Below are 24,779 nucleotides of genomic sequence, written 5' to 3' on the forward strand. Positions count from 1 at the left end.
ACAGTGGGTAGGAACACATACATCTGTTTCTATGTAATTTAAGAGATTTTTCCTTTGAATCTGAGAAAATGTGGAGCTTTGTATGCTTATACTGAGCAAGACAAAGTGGGTAACGACTTAAAGTGCTTTCAAGCCTTTTGTCAAAATGTGAAGTGTAGGCTTCATCTTTGTTTTTCTTTGTCTCATTAGTGGCATCTAGTTGAGTGGTCTTGAACTCTTGTAATTATAATCCTTTTTTTCAGTTCAGTAACATGAAAACACGTGTGTGTTCAGTAAAACAATATATTAAAACAATGAAGTTCTTATTAATATGATTGTTAGGGATCCTGTCTAGGAGTTCAGACTTTAGAAAGGAGTTCTGTACTGGTATTGTTTAATGTCTTGATTTTCTCAGGAATGTGAATTATCAAGCACCTCATACAACTGAGATCCAGCTTTTATTCATTTATTTTTTCAGTTGAAAGGTGTAGCAGTGGTTGAGTTTGTGAACTTCTCTGTTTGTAGAGAATATTCTGGTAAATTCAGATTTGTATAGAGATTTTGACTGTTCTGTAATTTTCATAGCCATATGGGACATAATATGAATTATTCCTTCTTTATAAAAGTAAGTACAGAATAATACAGGGTTTGAAATTCAAGTCAGTAATCAACTCTGAATCTGTGCTATTCTCTCGCTAATATTTGATGTAACTACTGTTGCTGAAATGGGGCTATTAGGTGAGAAGTCTGCAGGTTTCTACTGGGGGGAAAAAAAAAAAGGACAAGGAGGAAGTTGAGGAAATGAACCTGTTAGTACAGATCCTGTATAACTCTGTTTTAGATTTTTGGTAGCCAGAACATTTGGCGTATTTGGGCAAGAAGAATTGAAACTGAACAGCCATCAGCTGGGGTTTTTTAATTTACTTCCAATTTTATTCTTGTTGCACTGCATGTTTTTATTGGTAATCAATAGCAACGTTGTGCAAGAAAACATGGTGCATTGCCAGAATGAGTGTTGTATTTCAATGTTTTTTGAGGTTGAGGTGATGATTCCCTTCCTGGTATCTTTAATGGACCAAACAGTTTCCTAATAAAAGAAAGGGGTTTTATTTTCTTTCAGTGGTGTCCAAAGCCTGTCTTTAAGCCATTGTATGTATTCTTAATGCCTATTATTTTATAATAGCTTATTTGCTGTTTCAGTGCTTTCGTCTCTCATTGATTGAGCTCTCCTTAAAGATGTTGACTGTTTCAGGAAATATTTCAAATCAAATAATTTGGTAGTTCCAAGCTCTGAAGTGAATGGATTCTTAAAATGAGAGCTGGGTTCAAGGTGCAATTAAAGATTGTGGGAGGCCTTATGGACGCACCTATAGTTACTGCTCCTTGCTTGCTTGCTGTTTTGCAGGCTTGCTCAGTTTTCTCTACAATATGGGATAGTAATTTAATGCTAGCAAACAAATTTGATTAAATTGGAGTAAAAATCCAAGGGATATCTTCTTGTTTGTCAGTTCTTTCCTGAAATGAAACCCTGAAATTTGTAACAGATCTCTGAAGAACAAGTAATGGGTTTTTTATGACCACTGTCTTGAGTTGATAGAGATTCCAGCTGTTAGTAATTACATTGTATATCAGCTGATATTGCATCAAATTTCACTATCTTGCATCATACTAAACATCACAGACTTTGTTTTATAAACAGAATCCTTTCTCAGCTGCTCTTTGTCCTGACTAGAAAAACCATACGGGTTGCATGGATTATTTAATATTCATTTCTGTCTGTATACGGGTGATTGACACCCATATGAATCCAGCTCTGAGAGTCCACAAATAGTTCCAGACTTTGTTAAAAGTTTGTACCTTCGAATTAGTGTCATTGTTTAAATGAATGCTTGTCTTCCTTTATTCATTACACTTTGAAACAGACTGCATAATGTTGTGATGTTGAATTGCAGTTACTCACTTACTTTTAGTGTACTTTAGAGTTGTGATTACATCTGTATGGTGTTACATGTTTACACTTGTGTTACTGTGTATCTCCTGATATAAACTGATTGAATTTTCCATCTCCAAACTCCTCAGGCCTATTTTTTGAAGTTAGATTAAAACATTTCCAACATGCCAGCTAGGGATAATGTTCTTTCCTTACTGAATGCCTATTACTGAGGCTAAATGAAAAAGTAGCGGGTAATGTGCTATATCCACTGGTGGCATCATCAGCTTGGGAGAGCTCTAGGTATTTAAGGCAACAGAGCTGCTGATGTAATGGCGTGGGTCTCATAGCCAGATGAGCTCCTTCCTCATTTCCAGGTGGTACAACAGTGTAGAAGACAACTGAAATGAAATGTGCTTACAGCTCCTATCTGGCATGGTGAAAATATGATGGAGATCAAGTCTGCAAATCATTTTATGGCCTATTTGCCAATACTTACCACTGTTTTATTTTGCTCTTCCCCCGTAGAGGCAAGCAAACTTGTCATGTCATATGTAGCTGCTGTGTGTGGAAAAGGGGCAGAGGTTAATCAAGTAAAAGAACAACTTTTGCAGTCAAATCCAGTTCTTGAAGGTAAGAATCTCATAGAGCATGTGCGAGCGTATTACTTCTGTGTGTATCAGCGTTCCTGCTGAGGTTATTGTTTCATTGTTATTTGCTGTCCAAAACCATAGGAGATGCCTTCTGTGAAGACAGCTACAAGATTTTATTCAGTTATGGAAAGGTTTTCTTGAGAAGAAAACTGTTTCCCTCATGAAGGGAAAGCTTAGGAAGTTAGGTCATATTTCCCAGACTCCTCCTGCTGCTCTCTGAGGGTGTACCCTTTCTTAACCCTGCCTTGATGATGCTTGGCTGTATGAAAAGGCTTAACTTCAGTTCAGTCCCTCTGATTAATTTCCTTCCAAATTATATTATTATAGTCTCTAGTAAACAAACAAGCTCTGTAAAGCGTTATTTTTCTTTTAGGAAAAAAAAAGGGTGAAGAAATGATAGACAAAACGAAGCCAATCCATATGCATGCCTGTCGTTCCCTGAGACTTATTGTTCCCTGGGTCTGGTGACTCTGTTGGCCCGTCTTCCTGACAATTGCCTTTCCTGCTCTCCCATGAAAGACCTTTTTTTTAAATTATTTTTATTAGTCATTTTAATTTAAAGAGGTTGGCTGCCAGAAACAGGATCATCATTTTTCCTGGAGATATGATATATCATCCTCAAAGCTTGCAGTTTTGTCCCATTGTCTAATAATTGCCTTCAGAAGTGCCTTGGTTAGCGTTGACTTATTTAGGTCTATTGTGTTGATTCCTGGCTCAGTCTTTCCCACAGTTCTTTAAGCTATTATGGAGCAGAGACAAATTCCCATGACTGCTGTACAATAATTTTGCATTATAGCTAGATGATATGCAGTCTTTGTAAGACTGTTGAGTGTCAACATCTTACTTATTGCCTAGCTATCTATATGCGATGATTTGGAGTCTATGGGGAGCAAGCACTCTACAAGTGAGAGCAGGGGGGGAAAATAAAAAAAAAAGGGATGAGAATGCAAAAGTGCACTGACAGCAGTGGTGAACTGGATGGGTAAAGTGTAGTCGTTGACTGTACACAAAACAAAAATTGTAAGCAAAGACTTGTAAAGAAAGGATAAAATGTTAAGATTTAAGAATAATAAAAATGCTGGATAAGCCTTTCTTTGATGATCAGATATCTTCCACTTAAAGCTGAATGGGAGGGATTGCAATCTTCCATTGGTTTGGATTCACAGAGAAGAGCTGTGTTGCTTTTATCAATGGTTGGGAAGGCAGATTTCAGATGTAGACAGAAATAATATGGGAAGTATGGAAGTTTTTCTTGCCAAAGCTAGATTGTTCCCCGGGGACTGCCAAATGTATTGGATTTCTTGTTCGTTTGTGAATCTTTGTTTTAATGCAAGAGGAACAGACTAAGCTTACAGAAGAGCACCTTATCATTTTAAGGTATTATTTGTTCTACTTGGTGCGCTGGTAACTGCCTATTTAGCTTTGTGGAAGGCAGGATGCTGGATTATTCTACAAGGCTGCTGAGCAAGCCTGACTGCTTATATACATTTTAGACAGAAATTAAGCATTTGTGGTTAGATTTATTTTTCTTTGGTTATGTAATTCTGTTTCAGTCAAGCTGCAGTGCAAGAAATTGACATAAATGTTACATATGCATAATTTATCTTATGGGATTTTTTTTAACTACAGTTGCTACTGTAAATTAACTTTTAGAAACAATGAACTTAAGGGAAAACTGAGGAATGCATTTCATGCTTTATAATGGAACGTTTGTGCTTGATTCTGTGCAGTTATAAATGACTCTACTGTTCAGCACTGTGTTTAAGAAAATGCAGCTCGGAGATTTGGTTGTTGAAATGATGATTTATTGCAGGGCATAAAGATTTTAAAAACAATTCTTTCGCTTATCCTTGGCCTTCAGGAGCAACAAACTTTTCCCTTTGGCTTCAGTTCTTTGATCAAGAAAAAGTCTACTCATGCAAGTTTGTTGAAGTCTAAAAGCATGTATTTATTTCTGTCCAAAAAACATTGACTTGACTTGATCTTTGTAAATATATATATGCTATATAAATGAATACTGGGATAAATAGTCTCCTGTTGTTGGAGTAGGAGTTCTATACTTGATAATGTAGGGGACACTGCTGTTGGGCTCAGCGTGCTTTGACAATGTGAGATGTTTAGAGCTTGAATTGTCCTCCAGTCTGAGCTCTTGTCCTGCCTGTGTTCTAAGCTGGTGGCTGCCCATCTGAATGTAGCCATGGGAAGTCCTTTCTTGGAGGGTTTTCATTGTCAGAAAACTTGACCTAAAGAAATTAAAACCAAACTATTAAAAAAACTAGTTTAAGTCAAGCTGAAGAGAGTGTCTTAAACTTCTGTTGTAAATCAGACTTATTGCAGCTCATTAGCATTCAACTTAAGCTAGGATAAATGTATCGGACTAGTGTAAATAAATCCGTTTCAAAGCATTGATTAAACTGTCCCATGCAAACAATTTTTAAGTGTTATTCTGTAATTTCCTCAGTTCTGGCCTCCATCTTTTACCACCTTCAGTTCTGGGAACCAAGATTCATTTCTTTCTCTGCATTGAAGAGAAAGAAGTATTTCCTATGTTAAGTTATTTGGGTAATAAAATTTTAAATTTGATGATTCAAACTCCAAGGATATAGGCTTAATCCAGGTGCAGTTTTGTCTTGGAACCATTTCCCCTTGTATGTTTTTCTTCCACTTTTTTAAACGAAGCGTTGAGATGAAACTTCTTTGGGCTTCCAGAGGTGTTTTCTCATTTCTGATCATGTCTGTCACACTCCATCAGTCCTCAGTGACTGATAACCATACAAAGAACAGGGTATTTTTTCTCAGAAGTCTGTGATTCCTTTAAATATATAAACAGTCATAGATATTTTAGCATTTAAATATTTTTTTACTGATAGATTTGGCATATTTGTTTTTCTATTTTCTCCAGCTTTTGGAAATGCCAAAACTGTGAGGAATGACAACTCCTCTAGATTCGTAAGTATTTTCTTCAAAGCTGAAATTGAATTCCTTTTAGGGGAGCATGTTATGTTGTTGATTATTTCTGTTTTACCTTGTATCAGCCATCAAGGAATCTATAAGGACGGAGTAAATAATTTGGAGAGAGAACGTTCTTGTAGTTGTCTGAGGACTGTGGTATTTGGAGAAGGCAAATCCCTTCAGCAGCAATCAGTATTTCATTTTGTACATTCGAGCATGTTCTTCCCGAATGTGTGCATTATTAGAGGTCACTTTTCTTTTTAAACAATGTTTCACCTCCTTGTCAGAAATCTTGTTGTTTTCTGATGTGGCCATAGAGTTCTACTGAGAATCAAAGTAAAGGCTAAAAAAACCCCAACCAAACAAAAAAAAAATTAGGATGTGACAGTCTGTGACTGGATGAAAACACAATTGCAACGCAGCTGGATTCTTTAATTTTCTGGCACTGGTGGCTTTAATGTCAGCAACCATGTGCCTGGCAAGTGGTCTGCTTAGCAGGTCGATCTTTCTGCGTGATCTTGATACATTTTTTTTTTTTTTTTAAATTGCTACTTCAGGTTCTCATTTTCTTTCTATGAAGTTTTAAACTGTATTTACACCTTTAGTTTTAATACAAACATTTGTAATGTTACTTTTTTCTTACATTCTTTATAATAACTGGTTGAATTCGGGCTTTTTTAGCATGAAACTGAATGTGAAATTATAGGAATTAACAATTGGCTCCCCTCAAAAAAAAAAAAAAAAGTTGAAGCTGAAGTTGGGAGATTCAGAAGTGTGAGTACTCATCATAGTTTTGCCTGCTAAAATCAGAAGACTGAATGCAACTTTGTAATTTGCTCACTTGTGTGCAGAAGCGTAATACCATGAGATGCGTAAAGTAGACAACAGAAATTAATACACTGGGAAAATGGTGCGTTGTGAGTAAAAGCAAATGGATAAAAGCTTGGGATGTTGTGACATTGGAGAGCGGCTTTTTTTCCACATGAGAGACTTCTCTCCCCTTGTCTTCTCATTTTTGAGAGTTGGTGATATTGTTCCACGTGGCTATGAATGCTCCTTCTGCAGCTGTCATTGCCCCGCTTCTCAACAGAGCAAAGGGTCTTCATCACACAGGCAGGGCCAAAATTTGAGACACCATAGAAAACTTTTTTGGATAGAAAGGGTAGGAAAAAAATGCGACTGTCAGAAATGACATACTGCAGAAAGGAGGAGGAGACAGCAAAGAGGAGAAGAGGTGCCATTTGCAAACAGAAGTCTTTCCAGGACAAAGTGCAAGCAACTACTATTTCGCCTTTCAAGTCCTTGCTTATAAACACAAAGCTAAAAATACTTTTGGAAACATCCAGCTGGCCCACTCCTTGGGAAATTAAAATTTAATTATCTGATTTAATTCTTTATCTCAGAAATTTGAATCAGCTTAGAATTAACTTCAAACAAGAAAGTACAAGTACTATCCTGTCTAGCCTGCTTCAGCTGCCAGCAGGGAGAAGAATAGAGTTTAAATAGTCAAGCCAATCTTGACAAAATACTCAGTAAATTAGAAAATAACTTTGAGGGAGTCTATGTAAAGTGCTTGTTTTTTATGTTCTGTAATTAAAATCAAGAGAGAAAGAAAAAAGAAAACTTCGTAAATGCAGTCAAGAAAGAAGTATAAAGACAAGGCTTCTCTTTTCAATAGGCTGTTTTTGTCCTCTGTTAACTAAGTACCAGAGGGTGGTGAGATCATTTCTGTGCATGGTTTGCAGAACTTGGTTGAATTACTATCAGAAGTTTTTAACTTTCTAAACTTCCTTGCCAATGTAAGTTGCGCTGCTTTTGCCTTTTGTACACAGACTGACTCTGCTGATTTTGTCACTGTTAAAAGTAGCTGTTACTACACTAAACACTTGTCATATAAATTAAAAAGATGCAAAGACCGGAGCGATCTTCTGCGATGTGGAACAGAAGTCAAGGAAACACGCTGCGCCAGTACAGCTAAAAATGAAATCGCTTTTGCGGTGACAGTCTGTTAATTGTTGCCTCTGGTCTCCTGAGTTACGAGGCAAAGAGTTCAGTGGGAAAAATCCATCACTTTTACAAGGCAGGCACACGCTTAGGGACAGACACCCCGTGATGACTAACAGTAGTCGTTGCCAGCCCCAGCCAGTCCTTAAAGCCAAATGAGGCAGCTGTCCTTCAACTGCCTCGAATCACGCTCCGAGATGAATTTACGCTGAGACAATAAGTCTGCGTGGAAGAGAGTTTCTTCCTGCATTCCTCCGTTAATAAACATGGCAATACCTGCGTGGCCACAAGTATTATTTGGTGTTCTTGGCGTTCTGGTGGAAGTTTGTGTAATGTGCTTTTTCTTCATATAACCTTAGAAACTGAGCAAATTCCTGGGTTGCATTACAAACCTGATCAAAGCTATTCTCTTGAGAATCTCTGGCTGTTATAATGCAATTGTCTTGGAAGCTTTGAATCATTTTCTGGTTTTCAGAATTTGACTGAGTGTGCAGGAGGTTGCCAGATTGCTCTTTTAGCCTGTAAAAATGGCCAACTAAATTCTTAAAAAGTGTTTTGAGCAGTTTTTCTTAAACAGAACTTACAGTCTTAAAATATGTTGCTTTCACAGGGAAAATACATGGATATTGAGTTTGATTTCAAGGGTGACCCACTTGGAGGAGTTATAAGCAATTGTGAGTATTACTCGGTATCAGCATATTAACAGCTTAAAATGTTTTGTTCAGAAAGGAAGATGGTTAAATTATTGAGAAGATCAGTTGCGTTTGTCTGGTCAAATCTCTCTCTATTATGCGATAAATTCTGCTTTTTAATTTTATTGTTGTTTTGGTGCCGAGTAGCGTACTTTGGAGTAAATGAAAACAGACTTGAAGAAATAAGCATGAACAATGGATGTACTGTGTTGTTTAAAAGGTACTGAGTAATGTTCATGAGTTCATATGTTGTCTCTGAAGCTGGTAGCAGATGGATAAGGGTATCTGAGGCTTTTTTTACACCTGGGATCAGTTATGTTTCTTGATTTGATGGGTCATGTAATAATGGTTCATGATGTCTGAGGTATGCTGTTTTGTAATTCATAGTGATACAAAGTATGCTGGAGATCACCACGAGGTGGGTATGTTTATTTGGAATCAAAGCGTTCTGTGCTGATTTTAGCGCAACTCACAATGTAGTAAATGGGTCATCAGGAGAGAGGATGAACAGCTGTTGAGTTCAGGGAGGCAAAGGTGGCCTTGGAGGTTGCTACTTGACGTGAGGATGCTGCTATGAAATCCATAGGATTCAGAAATTTTAACCAGCTCTCTGTTGAGAAGAAAGAGGCTGGGAACAGAATGCCAGCCCAGGGTGCCTTGACTTCTTTTCCTTTTGAGAGTTTAAATGCAGCTTTTAAAAGAAATTGCTCTTCTGTGCTATATAAAGCTATGTTTGTTTGTTTTTCTTATTTTTAAAAAGGGATGGAGGAGAGCAGTAAGTGACTATACTAGGTGTCACTGACCTAGCCTTGACCTCTCTTCCCACTCAGCCAAATTCATCGCTCTTTCTAAAGACTGACTTTTGACTCCATTGGTATTTTACTGGTTGTGAAATAATGAGAATCATCCAAGGTGAACTGAACTCTCCATATACAATATAAACATTTTAAAACGTTGCAAAGAATTTTACACATAAGTATCGGGTTTCGGTTGGGTTTTTTTCACAGGGCAAACATCTTTTCTGGACCAGGTCACCTTTTGGAACAGTGCCTGAAAGAGCATGATTTTTGTGACAGAGTCGATCTTGAAACTCAAAGCAGTCACCATTTAAGTGCTTACAGCTATCTATTAATGTTGACGTTTGGCACACAACAAAATCTGAGGCCATACATACTCGGTGTATTCATCAATAATTAAATGTGAACGAAAAGGTTCTAGCAGGCTAGCTGTGTGGTTTGTTTCTTTTTATTTCGCATTCAAAATAGGTACATAAAAATGAGCCCTCCTTTGTAGAGTGGACATTCAACAGTTTGTCTTTGAACGTACTGTGCTGAGTCATCTCATTAAAATATTGTGTCACATCAAAAGGCAATCCAAATAGTTACTCTATAGTTTATCTGCCTTATAAATCTTTGCATGCTGTAATTATAGCATTACATGTAATTATAATGATGTGATGACACATGTAATCAAGGGCGGACATATTTTTAGATCTTCCTAAAAGATGCCTATTTTGGGCATTCTCCCCGTGTTCTGACATTTAATAAATATCTAATAGGAAAAAGATGAATTTAAATTTAAAAATGAAGACCTTATGTGTAAGCCCTGTTATGGAAAAGATATTACTTACTGAACTATGAAACACCCCATACTTGGCAGGGTATGTCACAGGTAAATACTGAGTTCCTGTAGCTGCGTGTTAATATAACTCATCTTGGATTTAATGTTCGCAAAATTTGATAGTACATCCATCTCTCTTTAAAAGAGAGATTGAATTCTGTGCAGTTTTAAAGCAAGTTTGTTGTCCTTAGATCTTTTCCACACATCTACAGCATTGCATTGCAACAGAAATGTTTCTGTTGTGAGGCATCACCATTCTAGAGATAACGGGAGCTTAAATTCTTTTACACCACTTACAATTTATTCTGGTTTTAGTCAAAATTAGGATTTGTCATCTTAATTCATCAAGTAGGAAGTCAAGTAGTGCTGAAGTTTCCTATCCTTAAAAGGGAAAGTATGATTAGTTTGTTCATAAATATCCTTTGCTTTTGGACCATCTGTTGGTTTGGTGTTAACATGATGTGAAGATGATATCATAATATTTTGATTGCGCTTTAATAGTTGTATCTGATGAGCTCATATTTCCAAACACCTATGAAGTTAGTGGGCTTTTTGGATTACAGTCTATGTCACCAAGCTGTATTTCATACGGTGAGTGGCTAGAGGCAGATATGGTGAACTTCTAGTTTATTTTGTGGCAAGAAGGGTAATGAAAACAAGGTACTAATTTTATCAGGCTGGTAAAGATAAGCAGAGATCCATTAGCCTAAAAGGTCTTGTTTGAAATACTCTGGTCTGCCCTACTCTGAAATGCTATGAAGCCCTGTGAAGGCTGGTCAATCTGCCTGCGACCCTTCACGTAGCGGCTGATGCTATCTGCCTTGGGCCATTCTCTGGTGCTTTTCAATGAGCTCTTACTACTTATGGACAGGGGTTAACCTGCAAGTGAACCTCTCACGGGATGGAGTTAGAGAGTAAAATTCTCATGACAATGCATGTCTGTCCTGTCTGGTTTGCAGGGAATGGACATGTCCATTGGCTTTAGCAGGAGCTGATAGATCTGAAATGTTTAACGTGTCATAAATGGAAGGGTAAATATTTTGAGTAAAATTAGAATGGGAATAATAAAATGGAAGGGATTGTAATAGAAGAGGTTTGTAGCACCTACTAAGTCAGAACTCGTATGTTTTCAGACGGAAGATAATTTTATGTTTGACCAGTGTAAAATACATACAGACTCATGTACATTACATAGCTGCTCAGAGCGTCTGAGTGTACTGATTTGTAAGGCATTTGACATATTGCTATATCGCGATGTACAGTCATAAAAAGAAACTGAGTGGAAAGTTTGACATTAATGTGATTTATGCTGTCTTTAAGTATATTATGTCAGTCAGGAATTTTTTCCCCTTAGACTACCAAAGAAAAATGATTTCAGGTAGCATGTGTTATACTTGTTTGATCCTACTTCGGCAGCAACTGGGACATGGGGTTGAGCGGGAGGGTGAAGAAGGGCTGAGAAGCTGAGGTATGTGGTAAGCCTGAGTCGTTTGAATCCTCCCTTTTTGTTAGTTTTCTGTGAAGGTCCCATCTGGTTGTCCTAAAGGGTGGGAGGTGCTGGAATCCACGTGAGGTGAGGCACACAGCCCCAGTGCTAGCTAACAACCAGCCCATCCATTCACCAGCTGACCCTATTGACGTGCGTGGGGTTAGGAAGCCAAAATTACTCGTGAGCTCTTCTGAACACTAAACCCTTACTGTATTGTCACCTGTGATTGTAGAGATCCCATCACTGTTTTGTTACAAAAACACCAGTCCCTGCTTAAAGTTATGCTGTGGCTCTAAAATGCATTCACAAACAGGCAAATTGCATTTGCATTTTCTCTCACTGAATTGAGTATGAGGTGTATCTGTTCTTTCTGTCCTCCCGCGGGGCGTTTACGGTTGCTGCTGATGCAGTGAATGCTCTTGTCAGTGCTTATGCTCTCTGAGGGTTTTTTGCAGAGCACTTGTGAAGACAGACAGTTGGGGTGTTGGGTAATTAACTTCTTTCACCTAGGTATAATATTGTGGAAATAAATTACAGAAATCATCAGTACTGTTCTTAGTTTTCCATTTATTGTATCTGCCATGGTAGTGGAGGTGGCAACAGGAGAAAGATAGAAAAGAAACTACTGTTCTCCTGTAATTACAGAATCATATGTATTTTATGTAAAAATGGGTATTTTTTTTTTAAAGTAATGGGTGCTGATTGCAAGAGCTTGTACAGCTCTAAAATATGACTTTTTATCCGCAGATACTGCATCTGTTTTGTGTGTCAGGTGATGTTTGTGTGCACACTTGGTTCGTTAGTTTTGTGACTGGTTTGTGTACACTAAATTTTATGGTTGAAATGGTTTTGCATAATACAGTTCAAAATGTTTCACACTTACAGTTGTTTAGACCTTTTCAAAAGCAGGGATTACAATATCTTTCCCAGAATATTTGTAAGTCTTAAATTTTCAGGTTTCACCTGGGATTTCCTGCTGAAAGATACCTAGCTTTTTAGCATTAGCTGCTCTTTCCTAATTTGCCTAAGCCCTTCAGGGATTTAATGATTAACGAGAAGACAAGAGTGGTGCAGGTACAGTATAATATATGTAATGCTTGCTTCTGAAAAGCCATTTTTAACTGGCACAGTGTACTTAAAATCCAAATAACAAGCGATTAAGAAAGGGCCTTGTTTTACAATCTTTTCCACAACAACATGAAAGAAACCTATGATGTTTATTGGAAGTTATTTTTAAGTTACCGAAGTGACAGTGATAACTTTACAACTTGTTCTTCTTTACAGCGTGTTTCTTCATTTTAAAGGCAAAAGTAATGACCCACTTAGTGAGAAATCAACAACTCGGGCTGTTGATTTTAGTTATGTGATTACTGTTAGTAACCTCCTTTATCAGAGAAATATTACACGTATTTTACAATTAGACATTATGGAAAGAGATACTCATTTGTGTTGGGGTTTTTTTTAATCTTAACTTGTTCCAACATCTCCCTCGGTGTTTCAGTTGGCACAGTTGCCACCATTTAAGCACTTGTCTTGCCTAAATTAGGAAGTATTTAAAAAATAAAACAACAAACAATACTGAACATTTTTATTAGCTCATTTTTTAAACATGTTTTATCACTTGAGTAACCAGGATTTAACACTCTTAAAATTGTGCAGTCAGATTTTCACTGCGCAGACTGCCCACATAGTAGTTTTTGTTTGAATTTCATTCAAGAGAAGATTATTATAAACTTGGTGGGAATAATGGGAAAGAGCTCCTGAGAAACCACTACTGTGTTTTCTTTTTCATCAGTGACTGTTTTTGATGACAGCTGAGGCATCAAGGTAGGAAAACAGAAAATATAATTTAATATAATGTGAGCTTCTGTGACTAGAGAACGTTCTGTAACTTTGGCTGAATAACTAAAAAGGTCCTTGGTCATGGGCTGCTGAAGAGAATATGACTAAAATAAACTTTTCTTGGGTTATTCAGAGTGTACCAAGGTAGTGTCATTTTTTTTTTTGTTTGTAGTATTTACGTATTCCTTTCTTAAATGTCGATTTGATTTCTAGTATATTTAAAAAAATACAAAGATCCTGAATTTTTCTGCATCGGTTAAGTTCATGGGTCAAGTAACCAAAAAGAAATCCTGTAAATTTGTACATTAGAGTTTGCAAAAGTATTCAGCATCAATGTATTTTCTTTTTTTTTTTTCCTTCATATTGAGTTCAGTTGAGTGGTTTAGCAGGATGCTTACGCAGATCTCTTGCATTTAAACCAGTGTTATCTAGGAATAACAAATAGTCTTCAGAACCTGAGGAATGTAGCTGGATTTTGAGTTATGTGAATCGATGGATATTCTAACAATATGATTTAAGAAAGGTTTCCAGGTTGGACCTTTCCAAAATAATTTAATTTTTATAGTTGCTTTGATACACACGGCATGTTAAATGTTTCAGTTCAAGCAGAAGCATTGTTAGATAATTCAGAAAGAAAACCTAATCCATAAATACACCATGTGTAATTCTCTATGTTCACTCTAGATAATTCTGTATAGTGCCTATACATAATTTATATATACTATATAACAAAATGTAGTATGTATAGAGTTTGGGGTTTTTTCCTTGTGTGGGTTTTCATAAAGATAAGCACCATCTGTCCACACATGCCACTGTAAACAGAATTACCAAGTGGATGCATACAGAAATCTGATGTGCATCTTTGTGTCTTCTCTTTTCACTCTTCGATCAACAGAATTTGTAATCATGTGAGAGTTAACACAAAAGTTACTGGTTGTGCAGTAGTTGCTTTAAGGAAAATATATTTGGTTGACTTATTAAAATGCTAATTAGGGCAAACCAAGGGAATAAGTTTTCTTAAGAGTAGGGCAGATGGTCTGGATCTTTTCTACCAGTCTGATTTCAGTCTGCTTGTGGGCATAAAAGAAAAAATAAACCAGAGAATGAATACAGCTTTGCAAAGAATTGATAACAGCTGCTTTGTTAAGGTAAAGACCTGATTTACTGTCAATAACTGCTTTCTGGAGCCTTTTTCCTCAACTATGAAGGCTGGCAGAATATAGAATATTGAGACTTTGGAAAGCTGACTGTTAATTAGTTAACCTCCTTGATTCTAAAAACATATAACTAAGATAAACTGCATGAAAAATCTAAGACAGTTATCCTTCTAACATAGCTCATTTGACATATGCTCAAGAAACTGTTTGTTAAATCTGCTGAAGGCATGCATGTAATTAGAAGAAGGCTTACATATAATATTTTGCCAGGATATGTAGCTGAGCTTTTATGACAGTATTTGAGTAAATTTATATATAGAATGTTTTTAAACTCGAATAAGCCAAACCGCTTCACAAACTGCATTGCCTCAATATCCTTTGAAAATACAGCCATTTCCTGAAGTGTGTGTAGCCACCGCAGGAGCTGAAGTTGTTTATTTCCTTGAGATTAAATTTGGCTGCGATCTGTTCCAACACTTCACTGGAGAACCTTCACAGCCAGCGTGACTCTGAACTGCCTGGCGCTCACCTTGCCTTTCGCAGCCCAAGTATTAACACTCGGATGGTGGACCAGCCTCTCCCTTGGAGTTATGGATTTAAAACTACAGAGGATCACGTATTTGTTAGGTACAAGATGACTCTGAGTTTGGACCACAGCTCAAGGAGGGGAGCCTCGAGCTTAGGTGAAGTTGGAGGTAGAGAAGTTGCACGTTTACTGGCGAGAACTATGCCTTCTGATCTGTGCCTTTCTGACATAGCGTCAAACATCAGATGTTAGTCATCTGTCATCTAAAAAAAAAAAGAAAAAAAGAAAAAAAGACAATAAAATGAAAAAAAAAAAAAAGTGGGAATCTGTAACCTGCCCCATCCTAATGTATAATGAGCTGCTGGCAGTATGGGACAGCCACTCGTTTGGGTGTATCTGTACTTTGTCATCTGGCATGTGCAAAACTTCCTGGTGTGAAACAGGCCCACTGTGGAAGGACAGAGTCTGTGGGGCTACGGAGTTACAAAAACACAATTGTCTGTTCAAACAAGACTGAAGTTCTGATGTGGTCACACAACACGTTTGACAGCGAAGCGGTATTCATCTCCATATAGTCTTCACCCTCTCAGATGCTCTGCTCGATGGGAGCTCTGTGCAGTCACCTGCTGTGCTGGTTACAGTTCTTCTCTCAGGCAATTGCACGGTTTTGGAATAACGTAGTTCAGCTGGTCTGCAAATATTTGAAATTTGTCCTACTATAAGCCAACCAGAAGACTAATAATACCGTCTGAATTTTGTTATTGTTGTCACTGGCTAATTGTATAGAGCAGAAATTAATTTTTGAATCTGTCTTGCTGTAGTTTATTTGGAGGAGGGTCTCCTAAGGTGTGTACAATTTTGCGGATTGGAGTTTGCACTTTGGTTTCTCTTCCCCAAGAAGGGGTGTAAACTTAGGTAATTACAGCGGGTAACACAGGCACAGCATGCTACCTGTAGCTAGCAAAAATATGAATATGCTCTGTTGCACTCCTCCTTGCTCCTCTGCTCACAGAGCAAACCCCAGGGCAGACTCTCCCTCTTGGGCTAAGCCCTGGCCTGCCAGAAAGCCGGCGGAGCCCGGGGGCTGCAGCCCGAAGCAGAGGCATCCGCTCCCCAGCTGCTCCTCTGTGGCGGGGCTGGAGCAGGGTTTGCAGCACAGCACAAAGGCTGCAAAAGCAAGCTGGAGAGGGACTGTTTACAGGGGCAGGTAGTGACAGGACAAGGGGTCATGGCTTTAACCTGAAGGAGGGTAGATTTAGATTAGATATTAGGAAGAAATTCTTCAGTGTTCAACTGGCACAGGATGCCCAGAGAAGCTGTGGATGCCCCCTCCCTGGCAGTGTTCAAGGCCAGGTTGGATGGGGCTTTGGGCAACCTGGGCTAGTGGAGGGTGTCCCTGCCCATGGCAGGGGGGTTGGAACTACATGGGCTTTAAGGTCCCTTCCAACCCAAACCATTCTGTGAATCTGTGATTGTGATTCATGTTACTGAATATATTTAGCTTAAGAGAAACTGTATACTGGGAACTGTGGGTTTGCTATCTGGAAAAATGGTATGGAGGCCTCGTGTGCCACTAAGAAAAGAGGGGTTTTTTGGGTTTTGGTGTGGTTTTTTTTGTTTGGGTTTTTTTTTTTTGTTTTTGTTTTTAACAAAAGCAGTGAGTGACACCAATACCTGTGCAGAGGTTCTCTTATCACATCCCTCTCCCCTCTGCTGGTGCACTGGGGACTACAGCCTTTCAGTGGAGCACAGGCTGAACAACCCTTGTATTGTCACCTCCGTAGTAAATATGATGTAGAGTCTGAAGTGTTGCCATGTGTTACAAGTCAGTCTGCTTCTGCAGTCTGCCTGGATTCCTACCCTTATTGTTAAGGCTTAGAAATGTGCCCATCACTAATGGTGGTGGACAAAGCAATCTTCTTGTTAAACTACTCAATCAGTGCAGTGATGCTTTTCAAAGCGCTGCTTTTCCATTTCACTGTAAATGTCTTATGGTGGAGCTTCTGTCAGTCCCATTGGGAATTATTTCATAGTCTGATGCACGTGAGGATCACAAAGTGCTACATGATTATTCAGTTTAAATTCTTTCTTTGTCTGGCTTCCCCCTTTCATTTACCCAGCTTTCATGTGCTTAGCCTTTTAACATTTCATTTCTTTTCAAAACTTCACCCATACAATCCTTCTCACAAAATCTTAATTTTGTGGTGGTACTGTAAATCAGTTGACGGCCTTTGAGCACGTTGCCTCCCTGGCCCGAGTTTTCTTTGCAGCCTATAGACTGCAGCATTTAGAAGTGTACTGGGCTTATAGCTTGCTCCAATAACTTATTTGAGAAATATGTACTAATTTAATACATTGTTATAAGGTTTCTGCCTACCATTTATCATCCTAATTTGCTGATGATGATACAAAGCAACGAAGTAGAAAACGATGGGGGATTATGTTCATATTAAAGTGTTTTGCTCCAACAATCTTTCCCTGACCTGTGAGATTTTGTTTGTTTGTTTAGATCTGCTAGAGAAGTCTCGTGTTGTTAAGCAGCCAAGAGGTGAAAGAAACTTCCACATTTTCTATCAGATACTGTCTGGTGCATCAGAAGACTTCCTCTGTAAGTGTTACCCTTGTGCCATATTCAGATATGAGTCATCTTTATATTGAATGTGCTGTTCCACACACATCTTCTTTTATGGGAAATGTGGTATTGATTCGTTTTTCAAATTGGTGGTGGTAGTGGCAATAGTAATACCTGAAGTAAATACATGGTTTGGTATTATCCAGATATCTGAGTCAGAATTGGCTTTGCAATGTACCATAAACAAAGAAGAAGGCCTATTCTTACTTAGAAGGCTTGTAATTAAAAGATCCTTAAAACTTAATCCTACTAATAATGACAGTTCTTGACAATACTGGTTCTGGGATAAAAGAGCTACTGACAAGAATGCTGTTACTAATGAGATTTTTATGTGACTTATTAGGCGAACTCAAACTGGAGCGGGACTTCAGCAGATACAACTACCTGGGCCTTGATTCTGCCAAAGTGAATGGAGTGGATGACGCTGCAAACTTCAGAACAGTTAGGGTGAGAAGTGGCAGGGCTTTGGTGTAAACAGCAAAAGGGCTCAACGCTAATTGCTGGGTTCCTGTGCCCTCGGTCTGGCCGTTTGCGCTGGGCTGGGAGGGCCATCTTTTCCAGGGCATTTTCAGAGTGCTACGCACTCTTCGTGCACAGGTGTAGTGTGTTTGCACAGGGAAGCTTAGCTACAACTGGAAGATACAAAGAACCATGTTTCTGGAGTGTTCTAGTGGGAATAAAAAAAAGACACCAAAAAAAAAAAAAAAAGGGAAAAAAGAAAGAAAAAAAGCCCAGACCCCTTGATCAGACCACAGAAAGGTTTATATTGTGTAGTTGCTTATGCTGGCAGTGACTGAGCTTCATGAACCGGGCAATGCTGACCAAGTTGAAAGAAAAACAGGGCTGCGATAGTTCTTAAGATGATTTACTGTGATGTTTTTGCTAGATTATTTTCAGGGACAAGAAGAATACAGGACCCTGTTACCCAGTGTATGCAAATTTACATTCTAAAACTTACTGGCTTTTAGGGCATCAGAGTGGACTGAGAAGACAGCAGTACCTGTTCATTCAACTGTGAAAATTTGGGTTGGGTTGTAAACTAAATTAAGTAGCTAAAATAGAAAGTACTGTATTTTAGAAACCTATAAACTGAGTGAATCCTAGAAGTGGACTGGACTGACATGCCAGCTCAATTACCAGGTCTTCCTTAACCTGTCTTTTATATAAAAAAACCTTACGTGTCTGAGCATAGTAATTATATCATGGGTTTTTTTGTAGAAAAAGTGTTCATAAAACATTTGTAATTTGTGCTAATACAGATAAATGGTGACTTTTGCAAGTATGATCTGTTTAAATGTAGATTCCTTTATCTTGTAATTTTATCTGTCCCCTTTCCAGAATGCAATGCAGATTGTTGGTTTTATGGATCATGAAACACAGTCTGTTTTTGAAGTGGTGGCAGCCGTTCTGAAATTGGGAAATATTGAATTTAAGCCTGAATCTCGCGTGAATGGCCTAGATGAAAGTAAAATCAAAGATAAAAACGGTAAGATGAGATTAGTGATGGGAGTAAAAATACTAATTTGTCTGAAGTTATTATTAATTTTGTAGTTTCTGTAGACATACAATATCCTTACAGATGAATTAAATTAGATTGTTTCCAAAACTCACCCGCAGGCAAATATGGGTTGAATTCTGTGCGATTTCAGTTGCTCTGTTTGAAATTCCAAAGATTATTATTTTCTTTTTTCCACTTTATTAACACTTTCTTCTGAAATGTTAAATGGTGCTATGCATTTCTGTAACTGCTTGGTTATTCTGCAGTGAAGGCTTTTTGTTCTTTCGTAGTAGGATATTTCTGCCTGTAATGTCAGATTCATTTGGTCATGTTTTTGCAGTTGATACGTGTTGAACGTCCATTTATTTTCATTTGAAAGTTTTTCATCATGAAAAGTAGTCTGTGATAGATGAAAGAAAAGCTTCTTCACAAAAATAACCAGATAGAAAGTTTCCAAAACCAATAACTCTGTTTCTTCATGCTGTGCACATTTTTAAAAACTTGGCTTGGCAGGGTAGGAGGAAGAGAGTGTGGATGGGGGACGCTTCTGTTGAAGAAAACGTGCTTTAGGAAAATACTGAACTACTTACAAGCTAACAGTTTGGGGGAAGAAAAAACAATGATACAAAAGGATTAATTATATTTACACTCTTCTTTTTCATGCTAGAACTCAAGGAAATCTGTGAGTTGACGGGTATAGACCAGTCTGTATTGGAAAGAGCTTTCAGCTTCCGGACAGTTGAAGCGAAGCAGGAGAAAGTTTCAACAACACTAAATGTGGCCCAGGTAAAGAGAGGTCCTGATTTTAAAAGAAAGAATCATTTTAAATGACAATTTATTCTCCATGGCTAAACCATAAATGACCAAATAAAAACTACAACTAATAGGCTGGACTGAATGAAACACATCACTAGCACAAGTGTGTTTTTTCTTCAGTGGTTTGTAAGCATTCAAATATACTGGATCTTTTGTTTTTATGTGTGAATTATCTCAAAAAGATGAAGGATAGGAAAATGTTGCAGAGAATGAAAAAATGAAATGGTTCTGTTCAAAATGCATGTTGAAAGTATTGTGGCAGACTGTTTTTGTTAGAGCAACTGGTGTAATTTCATGTGAGTTGGATGCCCCGGCTGCTGAAAAACTTTTGCTGCCAGTGTGACTTTATCTTTCTGCAATGCCGCAGAGGCAGTGTGACTGCCACCTGTGTCTCATCAGCTCAGGCTAGCAGGAATGTAGTTTCCCTAACCACAGCTGCTCAAGTCTCTTTGCTTAGGATGAGGATGGGGGATGTGAGTCTTTAGAGGATATCCGGATGAGCAGGAAGGCAGTTGAAGTGCGGTCCCAGCCAGGAAGGCAGAGGGGTGCACCAGCAAGTCAACGATGCTGCCAGAGTGTCCCGGCACCCCTGTTCTGGCTCCGGTGCCAGGCTTAGGCAGAAGCACTGCTGACAGAGCTGTTCTCACTCTGTTCATAGGACCGTTAAGATACCTCAGTAACATAAAAAGTTTGGGATTAGCCCAGCATTTATAACATTTTTCTTCTTTCTTCTGTTTAGGCTTATTACGCCCGTGATGCTCTGGCTAAGAATTTATACAGTCGACTGTTTTCTTGGCTTGTTACCAGAATCAATGAAAGCATTAAGGTATTGTTGTTTTGTGCCTGTAAAAAAATCAATAGAAATCCTTTAAATTAAAGTGGACAGTAAAACTGTGTTTGACAATTTCGTTTTTCCTGGTTGTCCACTTGTTGCACTTGGTACACTTGGTGAATAAATGTATCACAGCTCAACAAATTACTGTCTGCTCTGTTTTTAAGCTTATGAAAATATTCACATTAAGTGTATTTTGGAAAAAACATACTTAACATTTCAGTTTACAGAATTTGGCATCCTACTTCTGAGATACATTAGTTTTCTTGATTCCCAAGTATGAAATGTACAGATGACTGATTCAATGTTTAATTTTTTTTAAGGCACAAACAAAAGTGAGAAAGAAGGTAATGGGGGTGCTGGACATCTATGGCTTTGAAATTTTTGAGGTAAGACCTTTATAATGGTAAACATTTAACGTGAGAGCTGTTATTAAAGCTTAATAGAATGGTTTATGAATTTATAATCAGAATACATGTCATTCCTGACAAAAAAAAGCTAGAAAAGTAAGGCAAAGAGAGATGTCTTAGCATGTCTGGCAATTGAAACAAAAATTTATGAAAGCCAAACTTGTGTTTTTTACACCATAGGTAAATAAATATTTATGATGGGTCAATGAAATATATTTTGTTGTGACACACATTCTGAGCACAAGAAAAACTCTGGCAGTATCATTTCTGCCTTGAGGCATTTTGCGGATGTCTTTGAACAAGCTTTGTATCCTTTAAAAACCGCAATAAAAACTATACATTTTTTCCTGTCAAAATTAAACAAGGAATTATATTCTATTTCATCTCGATTCACTTAGATAAATAATCTGTACTGATTCCTAGCTAACAATCTGTGGCTCGCTGCTGTTTGTTTATGATAGTATTTTTACACTGGTGGTATTTTGAAACAAAAACAATCATCAAGGAGTTTTTAATTGGATTAGAGAACACCAAGGAGAGGGAGTTTTCATAAATCTTATTCTGACAGTTTATTTTAAGAGATTTATAGATCTTGGTTGGAATCTGTATGGTGTTTAAACTAGAAATTCAATTGGGGAGAAAAATCAATAGAAAACATGAGATCCTTACCCACTTCCCTACATCCCTCTTGAAAATCCAGGGAGTGTGTTTAAACTGTGTAGAAGATGGGAATAATCCAGCAAAGAGTAATTATACATGGGAGGGTGGTGTAAGTTTTATTTCAGAAGCATAACATCAAAGTATGTGCAAATCAAAATACCTCTCTGAAGAGGAAAAACAAAGCTGATACTTGCTTCAGGGGTTTACTAAGCTAGGTTGTATTGTTTGCATTAAACATGAGAGCATATTTATGAAAATATATTGCAAATGGTCAGGTGGCTGAGTGGAGATCTGAGTGCCAGATCTCTTTGGAGCTGGTCCTTGGCGTACCTTTAGAAAGCTGGACACCGGAATGGTACTGCTGGCATCTTTGGGCAAGACTCTTGTTTTCACTAGCTCTTTCTTTTATGTTTGGTTAAGGATAAACATGTAGGGTGAGATGGGAGACAGAAGCTTGCACTAGTGCACAAGCCAACTGAGTAATTGTGTTTGTGGGATGGTGTTCCAGAGACAAGGTTGTTTCTCGTAGGTAATTTTCCTTTTTTTTGTAGGAGTTCACCATCTCAGAAGGTCATAAGTAAGTAGTTGAGTACAGGAGATGTAGTTTTGCAGAAGAAAAATGAAAAAACAAGGCTCTTTTCACGTACCTTTCATACTGAATTACAGTGTAGCTTTCCCAATTCATGCAAACCCAAAAACTTTAAAATAATATAGGTAGTTATTGTTCACTCCTTTAAATGCTGAGTATTGGTTCTACTGGAAAAGATGGGAAAGGTTTGCCTTGTGACTTGAGGGTCAAATTTATCAGTACATTCACACAAGCCAGGACTCTTCCCCTCATGAGTTAAGACCTGTGGTGAGAGCCCTAGCCAAGCAGCTTGGTTCAGCATCGCAGAAGTAATGGAATTATTTCTGAACATTCAAAATGGAAGTCAGGTCATGTGCCAGAATCATACGTGGCTTGTACTATACCATATTTTAATTTAAAGATGTTTGAAAAAGAAACTTGATTGGTTTAGTTTCTAGAGGTAACTAGTACAGTTACTGGTATTGGGACTGCACAGCAGTACTGGATTTCAAAGGGTGAATGATAGAAAAACAATCCATTAGAAAATCCTGAATCAGCTGCCTTTCCGGTGCCACCCACTTAGCCATCCTTGTGTTTCCAGACAGGTTAATTTTATAATCAGAAACTGCTGACTTACTCTCAATTGAATCAAAAGCAAAGATATTCTTTCAAGACAAAACAAAATTCATTTTCAATGCAGCTCTAGTTGGAACAAAAGATGTTGTTATGTCATAATCCTTAAATTGAGTAAAATAATTCTGTAATGAACACTGTGTAGGCAAAGTGTAACTGGTCTTGTGGTTGCTTGAGTGAATGTCATGTAGTATGGTCAATTAAGAGGATGCTCGCCAAATATTTTTGTCAAGTTTTGTAACAAATGATCAAATCTCACAAAAAATTATTAAAGGTCTCGAGAAAATGCTTACAAAAACCAATTATTGTTGAGAATTTAAGTAACCACTTCACAGAAAATATATTGTTTAAAGTTAATTATATTCAAGCAATCAATAAATGAATGAAATTTTAACACTGTACAGTCCTGTAACTCAAGGAAAATTCAATAATGTCTTCAGATTTATAGCATAAAACCATTAGTGGAATTGGGAGTGTTTTGCTGTGTGCCACATTTGTAAACATGATGGCTAAACATCCACAATAATAACTGAGGTATAGCTAATGGCAGTCACTATATCCGATTATAAATTACTAAAAACCTCTGAATAAAAATGTGCTGTTTCCTTTTGAACCTAATTCCTAAGTCAGATTTTGATTTTCATGTCTGTTCTTTAAGGCGAGCACTAACATCATCTCTACAGAGAATGTTTTTTTGGCAAAAATGTATTTGAAAGTCTTCTTCATCCGTAAACTTAAGCATTTTAAACTTGTAAGCTATTTGATATGCTGAAGGTAAAAAGGCATGCTTTAATCATGTTTCTACTCAGGAAGCAGATCATTAGTGCACATTCTTTGACCTAAAGTGTCCTTGTACCTTGGAGACAGAGCATATCAGAAAACATAGAAGGTGTAGTAGTAGTTTTTTATATATTTGCTAAATATTTACACATGAAGCTTAATATCATTGAAATACATAGCAAGATACGGGTTTACTGAAGGGTGATTTTTTTTTTTCCCCTTTAATATTACACATAGCTATTAAGATTGCTGAAAGAATAAACTAATGGTGTTGTAGTTTACTGGTTTTGTGCTGAGATTCTCACTTAAAAGTTATTGGAATACATTATAGAATAGTCTGCTTCCCACTGCAAAATCATTAGTTTGCTACAGGGTTTTGAGGCTTTTGTTTTGTTTCATAATGGGCAGGGCAGACAATATTTCTTGGGCCTGATTCCCATTTAGGATGATTCCTTAGATCATCCTACAATTCCTCCTGTAAGAAGAGTAAAGAAATCCAGATTTACCATTCTGAAAGATCCTACGCTTCACCCTCTGATGACAATAGTAGTATTGTTCTATTATATGCAAATTGAAGCTTATATAAATGAGATTTTTTTTTCATCTATTTTTGAAAGATTTCGTTATTCACTGCAATTTCTACAACTTTCTGTAATTTAAGCTGAAGTTAATTTACAAACTAACTGGAGGTTTCTTGAAACTTAACAAAGGAAAGATACTGGAGTATTGATAATGCTGGCATATACTCTTTGGGACTTGGTTTCCACTAGTATTTTTTATCAAGCACAAACCCCATTTTTTAGTCAAACCCAAAAGCTATCCAAGGAAGCAGACTTAGAACTTGGCTGTCCAAAAATTCAGATTAGGGAATTTAAATCTATCGATAATCCTCAGCCTCTGCGGGTTTGGCAGATGTCAACTGCAAGCTTGGCTAAACAATCCCCAAAATAGGTGCTGTAAAGCTGTGTTTATTTTTGAATCCTGCCATGCCCTTTGTGGTAAGCTGTGTGCTGGGACTGAATGTTCTGAAAGCAAAATACTGAAATTTTGGGGGTGTCTGTGTGAATTGTCTATGGGTAAGGATTTAGGGACTAGGATTAGTGTGA

At 37.6% G+C, this 24,779-nt stretch overlaps 1 protein-coding gene across 4 annotated transcripts in view; it reads left to right on the forward strand.

Moving 5' to 3' along the window:
* Positions 1-24,779, forward strand: part of MYO1B (myosin IB) — a 112,587-nt gene that overhangs the window by 50,446 nt on the left and 37,362 nt on the right. For all 4 annotated transcript variants that reach the window (XM_075756205.1, XM_075756203.1, XM_075756204.1 and 1 more), the window contains 9 exons: positions 2,438-2,542; positions 5,465-5,511; positions 8,129-8,192; positions 17,354-17,452; positions 17,820-17,923; positions 18,815-18,962; positions 19,642-19,760; positions 20,530-20,616; positions 20,946-21,011. In XM_075756205.1, coding sequence (XP_075612320.1) covers positions 2,438-2,542; positions 5,465-5,511; positions 8,129-8,192; positions 17,354-17,452; positions 17,820-17,923; positions 18,815-18,962; positions 19,642-19,760; positions 20,530-20,616; positions 20,946-21,011 — 839 coding nt within the window. The remainder of the gene's footprint in view (positions 1-2,437; positions 2,543-5,464; positions 5,512-8,128; positions 8,193-17,353; positions 17,453-17,819; positions 17,924-18,814; positions 18,963-19,641; positions 19,761-20,529; positions 20,617-20,945; positions 21,012-24,779) is intronic.

Source organism: Balearica regulorum, chromosome 6, assembly GCF_011004875.1.
Source record: "Balearica regulorum gibbericeps isolate bBalReg1 chromosome 6, bBalReg1.pri, whole genome shotgun sequence".
Lineage (NCBI taxonomy): Eukaryota > Metazoa > Chordata > Aves > Gruiformes > Gruidae > Balearica > Balearica regulorum.